The sequence below is a fragment of the Astatotilapia calliptera genome, chromosome 17 (assembly GCF_964374335.1).
Source record: "Astatotilapia calliptera chromosome 17, fAstCal68.1, whole genome shotgun sequence".
NCBI lineage: Eukaryota > Metazoa > Chordata > Actinopteri > Cichliformes > Cichlidae > Astatotilapia > Astatotilapia calliptera.
Window position 1 is genome coordinate 40,936,235 of NC_137438.1, and position 19,000 is coordinate 40,955,234.

The 19,000-nt window shown below is 43.9% G+C and overlaps 1 protein-coding gene across 8 annotated transcripts in view; it reads left to right on the forward strand.

Moving 5' to 3' along the window:
- The window catches only part of LOC113009022 (pleckstrin homology domain-containing family A member 5-like), a 163,361-nt gene extending 144,795 nt beyond the window's left edge, over positions 1 to 18,566 (forward strand). For 4 of the 8 annotated variants that reach the window (XM_080291518.1, XM_080291523.1, XM_080291524.1 and 1 more), the window contains 7 exons: positions 1,277 to 1,398; positions 3,752 to 3,943; positions 4,038 to 4,181; positions 4,910 to 5,029; positions 8,504 to 8,649; positions 8,949 to 9,103; positions 18,091 to 18,566. In XM_080291518.1, the coding sequence (XP_080147644.1) occupies positions 1,277 to 1,398; positions 3,752 to 3,943; positions 4,038 to 4,181; positions 4,910 to 5,029; positions 8,504 to 8,649; positions 8,949 to 9,103; positions 18,091 to 18,125 (914 nt within the window). In that variant the 3' untranslated portion in view covers positions 18,126 to 18,566. The remainder of the gene's footprint in view (positions 1 to 1,276; positions 1,399 to 3,751; positions 3,944 to 4,037; positions 4,182 to 4,909; positions 5,030 to 8,503; positions 8,650 to 8,948; positions 9,104 to 18,090) is intronic. The other 4 variants (XM_080291526.1, XM_080291525.1, XM_080291519.1 and 1 more) reach the window with 3 other exon arrangements.
- The last annotated feature ends 434 nt before the right edge of the window (positions 18,567 to 19,000 follow it).

A 19,000-nucleotide genomic window follows, 5' to 3' on the forward strand; every position in this document is an offset into this window, starting at 1 on the left:
AGTAAAGTAACTCCTCCCTCTCCTCCTCACTAGAGCTTCGGCTCCACTGGTAGCATAACGACTCCACCGCTTGGATTACGTCTCTGCCAGGAGTCGCTGGGTCCGACATGGTCAGGTCGTACTGGAGGTCCGCGGAGGGGTTGTGAACTGCTTGGTCCATATCGTGGTCGCGTTCTTCTGTCATGTTTCGGCCGTGTGGCAGGCAGGATGAGGACCCAAATTGCAAACTCACAGACACGGGGGATAAACTCAAAATGCAGCTTTATTGCTGACAGGTGATAAACAATAACGATGATACAAAAGCAATGCAAAACTACACTAAACTGGGAAAAGCTAAAGTAACATATACCGGAAGACACGGGGAGAACCACACACGGCATGAGGGAGAACGCGACACCGAACAGAGGGAGACTCAGACAGAAATACACAGAGGGTAAACGAGGAAAGTGGGCACACACGGGGAACACAGGTGACACAGATAACCATAACGAGACAGGGCGGGGTGAACTGAACATGACATGTACAGGCACAGAGGTTCAGGCAGGAGGAGAGAGAGCACGGGGAAAACACAGACATAACGGGCTGGGGAAACATGAAACAACCACAAAGGGAGACGAGGGCTCATAAATACATAGAGGGCACACAGGGGGGGGAGAGAGAGCACGGGAGAACTTAGACATGATGGGCAGGGGAAACATGGAATAAAACATAAGGAGAGACGAGGGCTCACAGATACACAGAGGGGCACACAGGGGGTAAAAGCCATGAAGGGAAAACACTTAGGGAACAACACAACAGGGCAACTCAGAAAACATGGCCTAAATAAGGAACGAAATACAAAAATACAAGGAACTAAGAATACTGGGCCCCCATGGCCCAGGACCATGACAGGCAGTCCAACTACGTACTAGAGTTTTTTTGGTGGCGATGGTTTTTTGGTCGGGGAATGTATCTGTTAAAGGGTATTAATAGTAAAGACAGATCTGGGCTATCTTATATTATTCAATCAATTCGTCAAGTTTTAGAAGATGTCATTCATGGTCACTGAATGTAGAAAGTGTTTACTGGCCACAGGTGAGGCTTTGTCCTTTGACCTTTTCAGGCCTTCATCAGCCCTACTGGAAAGAATATTTCTCTCACATCTGTGTTGGTAACGTTGGGACCTCATACTAACTTGGTTCAGTTAAAACACATAGCCTATATATTGTTTTTAGTCCTTTTAGTTGTTTTTCATTAATGTGTGAGTGAGAGCATTTTCCGGCTGTTTCTCCAACAGTGTCCCCGTACCGAGTGGGTGTCATCCCCCCCAGGACCAAATCCCCAATGAGCCCTGCCGAGTCCTCCACTATTGCTTCCTACGTTACCCTGAGGAAGACCAAGAAACCTGAATCCAGATCTGTAAGTTTCACCTTTATAGTGTGGTAAATCTGTTGCACTACGAGGGCAAGTCATGTCTGACGCATTTATTCGGAGTACATAAAAGGAAATGAAGCACTCTCTCACTGACCGCTCGTAAATATAGATCAGAAGCAGAATCATCTTCATTTGGTGACTCTGTTCTCTCTCTCTCTCTCTATATATATATATATATATATAACACCCAGCACGCCCCTGCGGGCGGTTTATCCTTCAGGCTCGGGTCCTCTACCAGAGGCCTGGGAGCTTGAGGGTCCTGCAGTATCTTAGCTGTTCCCAGGACTGCGCTCTTCTGGACAGAGATCTCCGATGTTGTTCCCGGGATCTGCTCCAGCTTCTCGTGTTCCTTCTTCCTGATATTGCTGTCATTGGGAACCGCTACATCGATCACTACGGCCGTCTTCTTCTGTTTGTCTACCACCACTATGTCCGGTTGGTTAGCCACCACCATTTTGTCCGTCTGTATCTGGAAGTCCCACAGCTCAGTCATTCTCCACCACCCTTGGGGGCGTCTCCCATTTTGACCTCGGGACTTCCAGGTTATACTCGGCACAGATGTTCCTGTACACTATGCCGGCCACTTGGTTATGGCGTTCCATGTATGCCTTGCCTGCTAGCATCTTGCACCCTGCTGTTATGTGCTGGATTGTCTCTGGGGCATCTTTACACAGCCTGCACCTGGGGTCTTGCCTGGTGTGATAGACCCCAGCCTCTATGGATCTTGTGCTCAGAGCTTGTTCTTGTGCTGCCATGATTAGTGCCTCTGTGCTGTCTTTCAGTCCAGCTTTGTCCAGCCACTGGTAAGATTTCTGGATATCAGCCACCTCCTCTATCTGCCGGTGGTACATACCGTGCAGGGGCCTGTCCTTCCATGATGGTTCCTCGTCTCCCTCCTCTTTCTTGGGTTTCTGCTGCCTGAGGTATTCACTGAGCACTCGGTCAGTTGGGGCCATCTTCCTAATGTATTCTTGGATGTTCGTTGTCTCATCCTGGACTGTGGTGCTGACACTCACCAGTCCCCGGCCCCCTTCCTTCCGCTTAGCGTACAGCCTCAGGGTGCTGGACTTGGGGTGAAACCCTCCATGCATGGTAAGGAGCTTTCTTGTCTTTATGTCAGTGGCTTCTATCTCCTCCTTTGGCCAGCCTATTACCCCAGCAGGGTACCTGATCACGGGCAGGGCGTACGTGTTGATGGCCCGGATCTTGTTCTTACCATTCAGCTGACTCCTCAGGACTTGCCTGACCCTCTGCAGGTACTTGGTGGTTGCAGCTTTTCTAGCGGCCTCTTCATGGTTCCCATTCGCCTGCTGGATCCCCAGGTACTTGTAACTGTCCTCTATGTCTGCAATGTTGCCTTCTGGTAGTTCAATCCCCTCAGTTCTGACTACCTTCCCTCTCTTTGTTACCATCCGACTACATTCTCCAGTCCGAACGACATTCCAATGTCATTGCTGTATAGCCTGGTAGTGTGGATCAGTGAATCGATGTCTCGTTCACTCTTGGCATACAGCTTGATGTCATCCATGTACAGGAGGTGGCTGACAACTGCTCCGTTCCGTAGTCGGTATCCGTAGCCAGTCTTGTTAATGATCTCACTGAGGGGGTTCAGGCCTATGCAGAACAGCAGTGGGGACAGAGCATCTCCTTGGTAGATCCCGCACTTGATAGTGACTTGTGCTATGGGCTTGGAGTTGGCCTCTAGTGTTGTACGCCACATCCCCATCCTGATGAAGGCTCTTAGGGTCCCATTGATCTTGTACAGGTCTAGGCATTCCAGTATCCAGCTGTGGGGCATTGAGTCATAGGCCTTCCTCTAATCAGTCCAGGCAGTGCACAGGTTGGTCAGCCTGGTCTTGCAGACTTGGCTGACTGCTCGGTCTACCAGCAGCTGGTGTTTCGCTCCTCTGGTAATTCCTTTGTCATGAGGAGTGTGCATTGAGCCACATGCCTGTTCATCTTAGCCGCTATGATGCCTGACAGGAGCTTCCATGTGGTGCTGAGACACACAGTGTGGTGTCAAACTAGTATAACTGTAGTGTATTTTTGTGAGCTAGTTACAGTAAAAGGCAGCGTAGTCACTTTGTATTCACACATGATTAATATCTACATGAACAACATGATGACCCTGCACTTACTCCAGAGCTCGGGTCGTTAAAGGCCAACAAAACAAAGTAACTGGAGCTGAAGTCTTCTGGGGAAATGTGAACTTCTTTGTGGCAATATTTAAATTTCAGACTGTGCTTGCAAGTGAATTTTTAATCTTTTGTTAAAATGTTGCATACCCTCTCTGAAAGCCACAGTCACAGTTTGAGGTGAAAAGTCTTTTCCCGTGCAGGATCGTCCCAAAAGTGCAGTGGATCAAATAGGATTTGGGGAGAGAGAGGTGGGCAGAACAAGGATGAGTGTAGAGGAGCAACTGGATCGACTAAGAAGAAATCAGGAGGCCTTGTTGCTCCGTGAGAAAAAGAAAGAAACCCCAACCCGCTCACCGTCCTTCAGCAAAGACAATCCATTTCTTATTCTGCAGGTGTGTCTCTCACACACACGCTTCAGTTCAGATGTGACCTCTGCGGTTTGAAATCTGTCACTTAACTCAGGGGTTTATGTTCCCCCTTGTGCAGAGTCGTATCCCAGCAGGAGCCGGTGCAGACCCTTTGGAGCTGGAGGCTGCACTGCAGCAGCTGAAGGTGGAGCACAAGGAGCAGAGCAGAGCTTCTGTTGACGCTGCAGGAAACTGCACAGAAAGAACGCTGACTGTTGCAAAGGTTTGAATTTATTCACATTATTTTTGCAATGTACTCACAATTACAGGTGCAAAGGATCGAGGGAATGACAATAGATGAGTTCAGATACCTGTGGACAACCAACCAAAGCAATGCACAATATAAAGGCTGGGACGGTGGAGTAAGTAGACCAGTGTATTAGGGGGGATTTGTGCCAGAAGGAAAACAGTGAAAGGGAAGATGACAAGACGAGCGAAGGTGGAGCAAGAGGTCGGAGTGTTAGGAAACGAATACGTCGACTCAGGCTGTGCAGTTTGGAGACGAGGTTGGAGAGGCAAAGATATTTAAGGTGGAGCTGCCAGGCAGAATGAAAAGAGTAGGACCACAGAGAAAATTCATGGATGTAGTAAACAAGGGAATGCAGAGGGCTGATATAAACAGAAGAGGATGCAAGGATTAGAGTGAGGGAGGCAGATGTGACCACACGGAGAAGTCACAGCCAAAGTCAGTAACTCTGCACCACTACTGGGCTGGAGTGAGACTACTATTGATAACATTCTCATCCAAGACTTAGAAGCTTCACTCAAAAACAGCGACATATGACCTTCATGAGATGCAAATGTAGACTGCATATTCAGTTTTCTACGTCTTTCTAAGTCTTGTTTTTTGTGGTCTTGTTTCCATTGTGAAAGAGACTGAGTGTTTTTATACACAACACTTGCTGCACTCTGTACACACAGCACCAGAATCATTTTTATTTCTATCTGCAGGAGATGCCCACAGCAGAGGAGGTGAAAAATGGCAAATGTGAGGAAGTAAAGCAAGACGGGAACACGGGCCTGAAGAGTGTGGAAGAGCCACAGGTTACGATGGGCAGATTAGATCATGAGGTACTGTTTTATTTCTCCGGACAGTTGTGTGTAGCAGATAGCAGTGTAAAGATAGTCAATACTGTTTATTAGTATGACCAAACTTGTTTAGTGGTGATAGGAAGGATGTCAGATACTTAAGATCGAGAACTAGAAGGAAACGGCTTTAACTGGGAAACGTGGAAAGTGGGATTTCCATAGAAGCAGGTGGCTGTAATCACACAGCAGCAGAACTGGTGATTCTCCCAAAGGGACTCAGGAAGAGACGAGCCAGTTTCTTAGACGAGCTGCACCAGGAGCAACTGAGTAGACGATCTTAGTGCTCGAGCAGGAATGTACGAACTAAGGAGCTCGATCAGGTAGCTCAGGGCTGTGTTGTTGATCATTTTAAAAGTAAGCAGCAGTATTTTAAATTGGATGTGGAATTTAATGGGTAGCCAGTGCAGGTCAGCTAGAACAGGGGTAATAGAGGCAAACCTCCCAGTTCCCGTCATTTTGAACAGTTTGCAGTCTATGAAGAAGGGCCGAGTGAAGACTGAAATAAAGGGAGTTGCAGTAATCCAGCCTACAGGTCACAAAGGCGTGAACAAGCTTTTCCAGGTCCTTATGCGGAACATAATGCTTAGTCTTAGAAATGAGACGCAGTTGGTAGAAACTAGATCTAACTACAGCGGACACTTTGCAGCAACACACCCAAACTGCTAACAGTGTCAGAGAGGGAGCTGGCAAGGGAACCAAAGGCATCACAAAACTGTCCACGAGGAATATTACTATCAAACACAATGATTTTAGTTTCCTAAGAGCCACTCTTTGAAAGCAGTGCAGAGACCAGGCAGGATCAGTAGATCTGTATATCGTCAGCGTAACAGTGATAAGCGATATTGTATTTCTCAAAGATTAGAGAGTAGAATAGGGCCCAGCACAGATCCTTGAGGCACGCCACAGCAGACGGGTGCAGCGGAGGAAGAGCAGGTGCCCAGGTCGACCGAGAAGGACCTGTTGGAGAGGTATGATTTAAACCAACCACGGGCGACACCTCTAATGCCTACAGTATGCTCAAGCCTCTCTAACAAGATGCTGTGATCCACCATGTCAAAAGCCGAGGATAAATGCAATAGAGCTCGGACCGCAGCACGTCCAGTATCAGCAATTAGAAGAAGAACATTAAGGACTCTAAGCTGTGTCAGTGCTGTGACGTGGTTTAAAGGCAGACTGGAATTTATCAATAATGTCGTTCACATCCAAATACGCCTGGACTTGTGAAAGAACTATCCTCTCGACAACTTTAGAGATCGGCCTGTGATTCACATAATTATTACTATCAAGGTTTCTGTTGCTGGACTACGGCATGTTTCAAAGCTGACGGGACGCAGCCAGAGACTGAAGAAGGATTCATTAAACATAAAATACTGGGTCCAGTTACGTCGAAGCAGTCCTTGACTATGCGAGACAGGAGGATATCATATATAGGAGTAGTGTTATTCAGTTGTTCAGCTAATCGCTTCAGAGTAAGGAGTGACACGGGCTCAAACTGATGGAAGGTTGATGAACAACCAGGAGCAGAAACAGGAAGCGAGGAAGAGAAGAAACTTTATCTAAGAAGTGATTTAAAAGTTGTTCACAAAGATCCGGCGAGCACGGCAGCGGCATATCAGGACGGGGATTGACCACCGAATTAAAATTTTAAATAGCGTTCAGGGGTTGTGACCATGAGCCAGGATCATTTTTGATAAGAAAGCCGCTTTCGCCATTTTAGCAGCAGTTTGAAATTTCGAGCGGCTGACACATAGGATTTCACAGGATACCTGGAGTTTATCTTTTCTCCACCTCCTCTCATCATGGCGGCAAACACGTCGTAAGGCGCGTGTGGAGTCGTTTAACCAGCGTTGGGAAAAGGCTGTAGGGCGCTTCATTTTAATGGGTGCAACAGTGTCAAGGATAGAGGAGCATATGGATAACAAGGTGTTTGCAAAGTCTTCAACCATATGAGAGGCAGAACAATCAAAAGAAGTGGACGCAGAATTCAGGAAAGACAGAGAGAAATTTGCCACAGTTTCAGCATCAACTACACGTGAAGCAGGAACTCAGGGTGCAGCATTATCTAAGTCAACATGACTGTGGCGTGGTCGGAGATCCCCACATTGTTTATATCCTTGATGCAAATGTCCAAGCCTTAGCGTGGGTAGGTTCATTTACCCACTGAACGAGGTTAAAAGAGTCAGTTAATGCAAGAAAGTCTTCAGCTGACGGGTCGTCCTTACAGCAGACGTGTATATTAAAATCCAGTAATAAGAACACAGCCATGTTTAAAAAGAACAGATCCTACAAGGTCGGCAAATTCAGAGATAAAAGTCTTATTGTATTTAGGCGGGTGATAGACCGCGACACACAGAGTAGCCTAACAGTCAGTCATCTCCAGCAGCTGAGCCTCAAAGCTGGGGTAGGTAGGGGAGGGGAGCTGCTGGAGGTTATTTTTAAAAACCGAAGCTAAGCCACCACCTCGGCCAGTAAGTCTAAAAAAGGCACAGTCTGGGGGGAGAAGCTCGGAGAAGGGGATGGACTCACCGGGGCGAATCCAGGTCTCCGTCAGGAGTAAAACGTCCAGTCCAGTAGTGAGGAAAAAGTCATTTAAAAGAAAGGTCTTGTTCGCCAGTCACCTGACATTTAGTAAAGCCATACGAGTCCAGGCAGCTAGGTCACCACTGGTAGCACGTCGCAGAGCGCTTAGGTTGTTGTGATGGACGCCACGTCTGGAGGACGTAATCCAGGGTCGAACAGGAAGGCATGCCACTGGAAGGGCTGGGTAGGCTTGTAATCAGCGGGGCAGATCCACCGATGGCTCAGTAGTTTAGCATCAAAGCGGTCTCCGGAGGAGGGGAGGAAGCGTAGACGGCCAGCATATGGATAATCCGTAGCCTTTGCTTTAAGGTAAGCCTTGAGGCGGACGCGGAGACCCCTCCTTTTACCCCGTTTCCTGTAACGTTTCTTGTGCAGGTTGGGAAGGGGTAACCAGGAAATACTGGTGGAGGAGTCTAGCCGTAACAGGGTGGCGTCACCCAGGTTCCAGCATGGCTCGAGCGATGCCAGTAAGAGAATCGGAGATTTAAAAGCGTTTGTCTGTCGTAGGTTATTATTGCACAACCACACGATGAGCATAAAACCAAAAAAATAAGGAGTACTATGCCAAAGTCCAGTAAAAGGGGAAGGAAAGGTAGAAAGCAGAAGCACAGGCGAGGACGGCCAGCCACACACACCGGCGCCATCTCAAGAAATGATGATGTCAATAATGCTGACTCAGAATGACATTAGTCGCCCTTTAACAGGCTTCAGCTGTCTGTACCAACTCCAACAGCACACTTCATATCATACAGTCGTAGCTGTTGTGTAAAAACAGCCAAAGTCAGTTTGCTTTGAATCATTTCTTAAACTGACACTGCATTTATTTCCAACCTTCAGATCCCTGCATTCTCTCATGAAAGTGAATCTGTGTTTTAGCTGTGTGAGAGTCAAAAGGTGGTGATCCTGGACTTGGGCACGGAGCCTCAGCGGGTGGAGATTGTGAACCTTGAGCCCTTCGAGGACGATGAAAGCCGAGAGCAAGATCTGACCAGCTCACCTACAAATGCCACCACTGAAAACAGGTGTCTGTGTGTGTGTCTGTTTGTGTCTGTGTGTGTCTGTGGGTGTCTGTGTGTGTGTCTGTTTGTGTCTGTGGGTGTCTGTGGGTGTCTGTGGGTGTACCTATCTTTGCACTGACACAACAGCTTAGAGCTACATTGGAAACACAGCTCACTGGAGCACCAACTCGATAGTATTTGTTCTCTGCTGTCATTACAGAGAAAAGCAAAACAAGATGCTGTAAAAATACTGAGCTACAGTCTGATGTCCATCATTGAAACTAATCAGTCGTTATGACCTGTTCTGCTTCTACCAACTGTAGCTTCCAGATTGTTGAGCCTGAGACTCCAAGCCCTGAGCCCGAGGTCGAAGAGATGACACAACCGTCGAGGGGAGATAAGAACCTCGGGAAGAGCCTGGATTCATACAACCAGCTGACAGCAGACAACAAAAAACACAACAACAGTATTTTGGCATGTAAGTCAAAAGTCTTTCAAAGACCTCTTTGTACCCAAATCAAAGGCATATTAACTCATCACACGTGAAAACATTTACACTGGTTAATCTTACGGCTTACATATGTCTCATGTATATCGAGATCATCTTTTTTAAACCGACGTTAGTAAAAACTGATTCTCAGGTTAGTTTCATTTTTCCACTGGACATTTTGACCTGATACCAAAGTATCTTTGAACACTACAAACAAGACTAATTTATTTCAGCAGTAACTTTAGCTACGCTCTGTATCCTCACCAATCCTGTGTCATTATCCATGTTTCTGTGTGTACGTATGAGGGAAAGTTCAACGTTGAAAACTGAAATAAGTCAGAAATGTTGTGTGCTGACATCATCGTGGGGCGTTGCACAGGTACATTTAGAAATATACGAGTTATCCAACAGTCGGTGGATATTTTGGCATTGCATAACCAGAATTACAGCTTATTGATTACTAAGCGGAGAAATCACTTTATTTATATTATTGCAACATGTGAATAGATAATACATTTGATCAAATGTGTCATTGAACTTTGGCAGATCTACATTAAGCTAAAAGTATAAGATAAGAAGACTGAAGTGTCGGGGCTGAAACCTTTGCTGCATGAGGAACTTATCCTTGTTCTTCTTCACGCTAACAGCTGCTGCCAGAGGCTTCAGGCTGTGATGTTTACTGTACACCAATCAAGAAGGATAAGCGTGACCCCTCTTATGCTTTCCTGCCTTTAGAAAGCATCTACATGAGTCTTACGTGACCACTTGTGGTTCGATCTAACTTTCCTCTCTGTGTATATAGAAATAAGTGTTTTCATTTTACATGCACCTTTATGCTGCGTCTAACCTGAAGCTGGAATAACTCAGGTGGCTGCTTTCAGTTTTTTTGTTGTATTGGCTGTAGAGGTGGAAGAAAAGCCCACTCTGTGTGTGTTTTGCTGCAGCTGTGAGATGTTCATTCTGATGGCTTTTGTCGTCATGGACCCTGTGACTGTTTTAGGGAGATGAATATTGACCACTGGGCATCTCGCGGTTCAGAAAGCCATAGAATACTGTCATGGTCCTGCGGCCATGACTCAGTGACTTTGTGTTTGTGTTCCTTATTGTTATTATTCTCTTTATTATTCTTGGGCTGTTTTGGGATGGTTTGTGTTTTGGGATTTTAGATACTGGGTTTTGGGTTTGTGCTCCCTCTATTGGTCCCTGGTGTTAGTGTCTCGTCAGGTTAATCAGGTCCAGCTGTGTCTCCCACCAGTGTCTCTTTGTGTACTTATAGTGTGTGTTTTCCTCTGCTCCTCGTCGCGTCGTCTGTGTTCATACCCTGTGAAATCCCCTGCGTGCTCTCCCTGCTGTTCTCCCTTCATGTTCAGGTTTGCCACTCCTTTGTGTAGTTTCACCCAGTTTAGTTCATCCTTAGTTCTGTTTTGCCATCTCCACTTTATGTTTGATATTGTCAATAAATCGCCTTCACATCTGAGTAAGTGCTGCATTTGAGTCCTCCTTTCCACTCTTCACACGGCCGCTGCCCCGGACCGTGACAAATACACTGTAATGGAGAGATAAGAGAAATACAAGGAAGCTACACAAGACACATGTTTTCTGCTTTGAATGGTTTGAAATGTTTGGAAATGCCAAAATTCTTCTTTCCCCTTCCCCACATCTGTCTCAGAGCCTACAGACATTCTTGGACTTGAAGATTGGTTTGTCCTCTACGGCAGTGTTTCCCAGCCTTTTGGAGCCACGGCAAATATTTCATGTTAGAAAAATTACACTAAACAAAAATGTCACAAAAAGCATATTAATAATTTCCCCCCGCGCAGCAGGTATAGCTGACTTGGCTCAGGTTGTGCCCAGCATAGCTTCTTTGCTTTCTTCTGACCACTACTCCTGCCAGGGCCTTCATCTGGGTCGGAGTTTTCTGCAGGACCAAGTCAGCCTGACTGGTTCTTTTCAAATATTTATCTGTTACGCGCTGCTATGGGCTCAAACTGTGGTCATAAATATTTTGTATGTGTAAAAAAGATTTGTGTGTGTAAAAAAGATTTGTATGTGTAAAAAAGATTTGTATGTGGACTTAGAAAAAAAAACCATGCAAGTTACAAGTACGAATTTTGACCCTATTTTTCTTCCTTTCATCTGATTGGTCAATGTCATGTCAATCACAAATGTAACAATCCAATCAGAGAACAGATGGGTTTGGCTGTCGGAGGGGTGCTTTTTTGAACTGCAGGTCCTTGAAGGGTGATACAGTTTGAAGCTGGAGGATCTCTATATAAATATCCGATAGCAGCTAGGTCCCCTAACTTTCAGTAGCTGTTGAAAGGAAAAAGTTGTGGTATATCAGTGGTTAGAAATACCATTATTACTTTAGGATTAGTTTAACACAAAGTCAGGGCTGACCCAGGACCATTGCTGTGAGTCACAGTGCGCAGCATAAAAGTCCTTTCACGTCGGACGCAGGATGTGCTGCTAATGGTCGGCGGTTCGAATCCACTTAACGGCTACCCTGAGGTACCCCTGAGCAAGGTACCGTCCCTACACACTGCTCCCCGGGCGCCTGCTTAGTGGGCTGCCCACTGCTTCACTGAGTGAATGGGTCAAATGCAGAGAAAAACAAGTAATTTCCCCATGGGGATCAATAAAGTATCCATTATTATTATTATTATTATTATTATTATTATTATTAATGCTAACTGCTAACTAAAAGCAAAGGATCCAGAATTTGTTGCGCTGGCTGCTGGGCTCTGTGGGTTTTTGCAGCAGCTCTACCTGTACTAGATGCACCTGCTCCTTGTCTTTTCTATCTCTGACTTTATGTCCTCTACAAGAGTTTTTTTTTTTTTTGCTGGTTCTTCAAATGTTCAATAAAAACATGTATGCTAATTCATAACGAAGAAAGCTTTGTAATGAAGACTGTCATTTCCAAAACACTGCCCGCCCCCACCCCGCGGTCCGCAGCGCTGTTGAAAAGGCTGTGGAAGTCCCTGTATTAAACACGTAGACCTGTGACACAAAAATCACCAAACTCGGACGACCACAGACTGTTTTCCTTCGTGGTGATGAAGGAAAACGCTGGGTTGGCATGTAAAAGGGCATTTATTCCCTTCAAAGACCTGCAGTTCAAAAAAAGCGCCCCTCCGACAGCCAAACCCATCTGTTCTCTGATTGGATTGTTACATTTGTGATTGACATGACATTGACCAATCAGATGAAAGGAAGAAAAGTAGGGTCAAAATTCGTACTTGTAACTTGCAGGGTTTTTTTTCTAAGTCCACACAAATATTTTTTACGCACACACAAATTCTTTTTTACACATACAAATCTTTTTTACAAGTACAAAATATTTATGACCACATTTTGAGCCCATACGCTGCGTCGTCTCACAGCATGACGATTATGTCATTTCTTCTTCTGTTTTACTGGCAGTTGACAACCCATTTATTAGACCAGGTAGTTGTACTGCCCTCTAGTGGAAGAGAATGTAATTGTTCTGCCCGTTACTCACGCCAATCACTTAGAGCAGGGGTGTCCAACTCCAGGCCTCGAGGGCCGGTGTTCTGCAGGTTTTAGATCTCACCCTGGGTCATCACATCTGAATCAAATGATTAGTTCATTATCAGGTCTGTGAAGAACTTCAAGACATGTTGAGGAGGTCATTTAGCCATTTAAATAGGCTGTGTTGGATCAAGGATCTAAAACCTGCAGGAAACCAGCTTAGAGTACTAATCAGGTAGAACCAGAGGCTGTATCCCAATTCAGGGTCTGCAGCCTTAAAGGCCGCATTTTAAGGCCGATCACGTCACAGCGACGCAACGAAGACTGTCCCAATTCAAAGGCTGCACGAAATGCAGCCCTCAAATGCGTCCTTTGTTTCCCCGGATTTGAAGGATGGGTCCGTGTATCCTCCATGGCCCAACATATCCCAGACTTCATAGCGCGGCGGTGGGTGTGGATAATTTTGCCGGAAAAAAACGGCGGACGGCTGAAGCGGGGCGGAAGAAGAGTAAACTTTCAAAAGTAAGTACTGAATATGATGTCACTTATTTATGTGCGAATGTTTAATAACGAAGAACATTAAACATTACTGTTGGCCACATGTCGGCAAAGTTATGTGACATTAGAGATGTTTGTACTAACTTGGTTTTAAAGCCTTTACTTTAAAATATACGCCGTTCAATAGTCGACCTTAATCTTACAGAGAATGTGATGATTTTGTGGATAATTAAAGTCAGTCATATATCCACAAACACAACAAGCTGAAAGTCAGTGATGCTGCTCGGTTTGCAGTCCTGAATATCACGGCACAAGCAGGATTCACTGCACTGTTAATGTTAGCTATGTTATATTGCTGCCTCTGTTCGGTGGTGTCGAGCCAAACGGACTTTAACGTGTGTTTGAACGAGCTGACGGTTCACTCGTTAAGCTGAAAGAAAGATGCTTTAATCACAGCAGTCACACATGTGTCCACTGCACCATCTGGAACTCTTCTTGTTTACACTCGTAATAACACAAACACTAAATCCTGCTTCTCTGTGCTGTTGTGTAGCAGTGTGTACACCTGAGACTGTCACCTGTCTGTCTGTCCTGCACTCTCTCTCTGTTTCTTTCTCTCTGATTGTGGAATAAAAGTATGAACATGTGTTTATAAGTTACACTTGTGTTTGAATCCTGCAGCTTATCACACATTTGATTTCCATGTGTGACGACTGCAAGTGTCCAGAGTGAGGACAGACTGAGGGAGCCACTGCTGTACATCATCTGTGAGGCTTTGCACCCCTGATGATCCACCAGGACAAACTCAGCAGTGTGTGAGGAAGAGGAGGAGGAAGAGCCAGCAGCAGCTGACAGATGGAGAGAATAGACAGACTGTTCCCTGTTTGTGAAGCACTGCTAGGAAAGTTTAAATTCACTAACTGTTCAAGGTTCTTTATTCGTCACATGCATAGTAATACAAGTACAGTGCAAATGTTTGGGCAACCTTGTTAATAGTCATTATTTTCCTGTATAAATTGTTGGTTGTTGCGATAAGAAAATTTCAGTTAAATATATCATTTAGGAGACACACACAGTGATATTTGAGAAGTGAAATGAAATTTATTGGATTTACAGAAAATGTGCAATAATTGTTTAAACAAAATCAGGCAGGTGCATCAATCTGTTGTCATTTTATTGATTCCAAAACCTTCAGAACTAATTATTGGAACTGAAATTGGCTCGGTAACCTCAGTGACCCCTGACCTACATACACAGGTGAATCCAATAATGAGAAAGAGTATTTAAGGGGGTCAAATGATAGTTTCCCTCCTCCTTTAATCTCCTCTGAAGAGTAGCAACACGGGGGTCTCAGAACAACTGTCAAATGACCTGAAGACAAAGATTGTTCAGCATCATGGTTTAGGGGAAGGACACAGAAAGCTGTCTCAGAGATGTAAGCCGTCTGTTCCCACAGTTAGGAACATATTGAGAACATGGAAGACCACAGGCTCAGTTCAAGTTAAGTCTCGAAGTGACAGACCAAGAAAAATCTCGGATAGACAGAAGCGACGGTGAGAACAGTCAGAGTCGACCCACAGACCTGCACCAAAGACCTACAACATCATGTTGCAGCAGATGGAGTCGCTGTGCATCGTTCAACCATTCGGCGCACTTTACACAAGGAGATGCTGCATGTGAGAGTGATGCAGAGGAAGCCTTTGCTCCGCCCACAGCACAAACAGAGCCGCTAAAGCACATTTGGACAAACCAGCTTCATTCTGGAATAAGCTGCTGTGGACTGATGAAAATAAAACTGAGTTATTTGGGCATAACAAGGGACGTAATGCATCGAGGAAAAAGAACACAGCAGTCCAAGAAACACACCTGCTGCCTCCAGTAAAATATGGTGCTGGTTCCATCATGCTGTGGGGCTGTGTGGCCAGTGCAGGGACTGGGAATCTTGTCAGAGTTGAGGGACACATGGATTCCACTCAGTATCAGCAGATTCTGGAGAATCAGTGACAAAGCTGAAGCTGCGCCGGGGCTGGATCTTTCAACAAGACAACGACCCGAAACACTGCTGAAAATCCACTAAAGCTTTCATGCAGAGGAACAAGAACAACGTTCTGGAACGTTCTCAGCTCAGACCTGAATATTAATGAAAATCTGTGGTGTGAGTTAAAGAGAGCTGTCCATGCTCAGAAGCCATCAAACCTGAATGAACTAGAGATGTTTTGTAAAGAGGAATCGTCCAAAATACCTTCAACCACAATCCAGACTCTCACTGGAACCTACAGGAAGTGTTTAGAGGCTGGAATTTCTGCAAAAGGCAGATCTACTAAATATTGATTTCATTTCTTTTTTTGTTGATTTTGTTTAAACAATTATTGCACACTTTCTGTAAATCCAATAAACTTCATTTCACTTCTCAAATATCACTGTGTGTGTCTCCTATATGATATATTTAACTGACATTTTTTATTGTAACAACGATTTATACAGGAAAATAATGACTATTAACAAGGTTGCCCAAACCTTTGCATCCCACTGTATAACACACAGTGAAATGTAACCTGACACGCTCCTCGTCTGTCCTGAATCAGTCTTATTAGGTAATGTTCAAATAATGTGATCATCCCAGTGTTTCCAGTGTGGGAGAAAGTACTCAGAGTACTCAGGGCCTTCAAGTTACACACTATGAAAGGCAGCAACAAGTTTAATGTTCAGAAACCTAAAGTCTGTATCAGCAGCAGAATGGAGCTAAAATAAATGTTGGTTTCAGTTCTATGAAGCTTTGAGTATTTTGGATCAGTAGCTGCTGTGTTTGTTGCATCATATTGCTGTAACTGTTTATATGCTTTATATATTCTGAGCTAAGTTGATCTATAGTGTTACATCGTATTCTATAAGGATGTTATGTGTTTGTAGACTTCCTGCCCAGTTTGACCCATTTAGCAGACGTCAGCCTGTTTAAGGCTCTGATATCTATTCTGTGTGACTTACAGCAGTTATGACATGGTCTGATTTTCTCACCCAATAAAGGAATATTTCATATATCAGTCTACTCTTCATTCTATCAGACACAGTTATCACAGCTCCTACATTTGCTTTTACACATATATGTAAGCATTGAGCCAAATTTAGTAATGCCAACGTATTAAAACAATATTTGTCTCTTATATATAACACATCTATAGATACACTGTCAAAGATACTTGTCTTTGAGTGAAGATTTAAGGAAATATAAATAAATGCAACTTGAATCTTTACTGCAGCTCAGTATTTGACACAGAGTTCAAACTCACTGCTGTAATAAATCATAATGATTAATATAATAACTTTAATATTGGCCATATTATATTTACATTACCACAGTGAGATGACTTTAGTCTCATGAACAACATCAGCTAATTGTTATTTACTAGCTAATCTTAAATGACTGTTCAGCACAGAAATGAAGCCCAACAATCGTGTTTTACAGTCCTGTGGTCTCAGCCTCAGATACTCAACTAATCACACAGAGCTCATGTAGAAACAAATGAACAAATATTTTCTCCTTCATTTCTGTCAAACAAAGCTGTTTGAAATGTTTCCAGCTGTTAGTGTCATGGTTGCTAGGCAACCCAGGCAGCATAGCGAAGGCTAGACCGTCCCATTTCAGAAGCCTCGCACTCCCGGCCTTAGCGGTCTTTGAGTGGGCGGCCCTTGTGGACCGTTAAGGCTGCAGACCCTGAATTGGGATACAGCCAGATAATCTTCCACGGCACACCTGATCATTTTTCACGGCACACCGGTGTGCCGCGACACAGCTCTGTGAGACCTTACATAGACAGGTGGGCAACTCTCAGAATCATTTCCAATCAACTGAATTTACTACAGGTGGACTCCAGTGAAGTTGTTGAAACGTCTAACAGATGACCAGTGGAGAGGGGATGCACCTAAGCTCAGTTTTGAGTGTTATGGCAAAGGCTGCATTACTTTTTAATTGTAATACATTTTCAAAAATTTCAAGCCAACATTTTTCACTGTGTCATTATTTAGTAGAATTTTAGGTGAAAGAATAATTGGATCCATGTTAAGGCTGTAACGTGACAGCATGTGGAACGAGTGAAGCGCTACGAATACTTTCCAGATGCACGGTACAATAAAAACCATAAAATACTAATTAAACACTTTGAATCAACTTCTGTCTTGTGACTGATTCATTTCCCGTTAAATATTGACTAATGACTGTTTGTCTCCAATTCATTTCATCTTTATATACAATTGACTGTGATTCTTAAATGCAGCTGAACGTCTTTAGCCTCAGGTTTATTTTTGGACTTACATGCCTCTGTACACTGCTGGTGTACAGAGGCATGTTTTTGATGCTTATACTGTAATCTCCAAATTAAATACACTGTAGAGGATAGTGTCTACTAGAACATGTGCAAAGCTAACAAAATTCACCCCCCATTTTATTAACTACCAGCGTTTGTTAATAATGTTCAACCATATAATTAGTGTTGTTATAGACTGTTATGTGCTGGACCCCCAGCACTGAGTCAACGACGAAACAAGTTCCAAAGAAAGTTCATCTTCATTCACTGCAAACTACAAACCAAAAGTCTGAAAAAGATTTTCTCTTTAATGTTGTTTGTTTCATTGTTGGCCTTTCACGCCGTGTTACGTAAGATATTATGAAGCCAACGATTATTCTTATTATTTATAAAAAAACATCTTGTTTTTTATAATCAGCAGTGCTCTCCACTGTGCAAGTATAACAACAACAACAATAATAATAATAATAATAATAATAATAATATACCAGTTGCAACTAAATCACTTTCTATCTTATGACTCACCAAATACTTGTTCCAATTCTCTAGAAGGATTATCTTCTAATACCCAATAGTTTTAGTGTTAATAAACCTACATCGATGGTTAAAGTACTAGTAGGTAAATAAGTAAAAAAGAACAGCACTAATCTAAATTTCATTCTCCTCTTCTTCTCTTTGCAGCGCAGACGTTCACTTTGGTGAGCAGTGACACATGAGCAATGGCGGCCTGGACATCCTCACTGGCGTCCCATTGAGCTCAAATGTATCCAGCCTGCACAGAGCAATGCTTCCTGCATTTACAACTAAATCTGTTGGCACTAGTGTTACGTGCCAATACAGAGACGGAGACTGAGAGGATGATGATTCAGACTGACCGACACCTAGACGACCAGCCATCATATTCAAAGAGGCAGATATTCTGTATCTTTAGTGCTCATTAGATCTGCCGGCACATACTCTGTCCTTAAGCAAAACACATTCTGTGGAGATGTCAGCATATTCTAGGACTGTAAAATGGTTTAGTTTAAAAATTATGTGGTTTAACTACAAAATGCCTGAAGAAGCCCAGAAATTCATTGCTGTAGTGTTACAATAAAGCTTTGTTCAGCGTTCAAACAGCTGTGCAAAATATGATTAAAAGCAAAGTGCAATTCCAACTCCAAAGTTAAAGTACAAGTTATTAAATGTTTAAAAGATCAATTTTATTTACATAGCACCAAATCACAACAGTCACCTCATGAACTGTATATAGGAAAGAAGGACCGTGTAATTGTGCAAGCACTTGGCGACAGCAGAAAGGAAAAACTCCGGTTTAACAGGAACAAACTTCCAGCAGAACCAGTATCAGGGAGGTGCAGCCATTTGCCATGGCTGGTTGTTGATGTGAGGAAGATGGGATAAAGAGAGCCAGAGATGATAATTATTACTAATGATTAAATGCAGAGAGGTGTATAAACACAGAGTGGAGAAAAAAACTTTCACTCTCCACACGTTTCAGAAAGTTTAAGGAGTGTTAAAATACGGGAGCAAACCTGGTCTCAGTTTTTAATGTTTCACGCATCTAATTCAGTATATTGAAAACACTGCATTT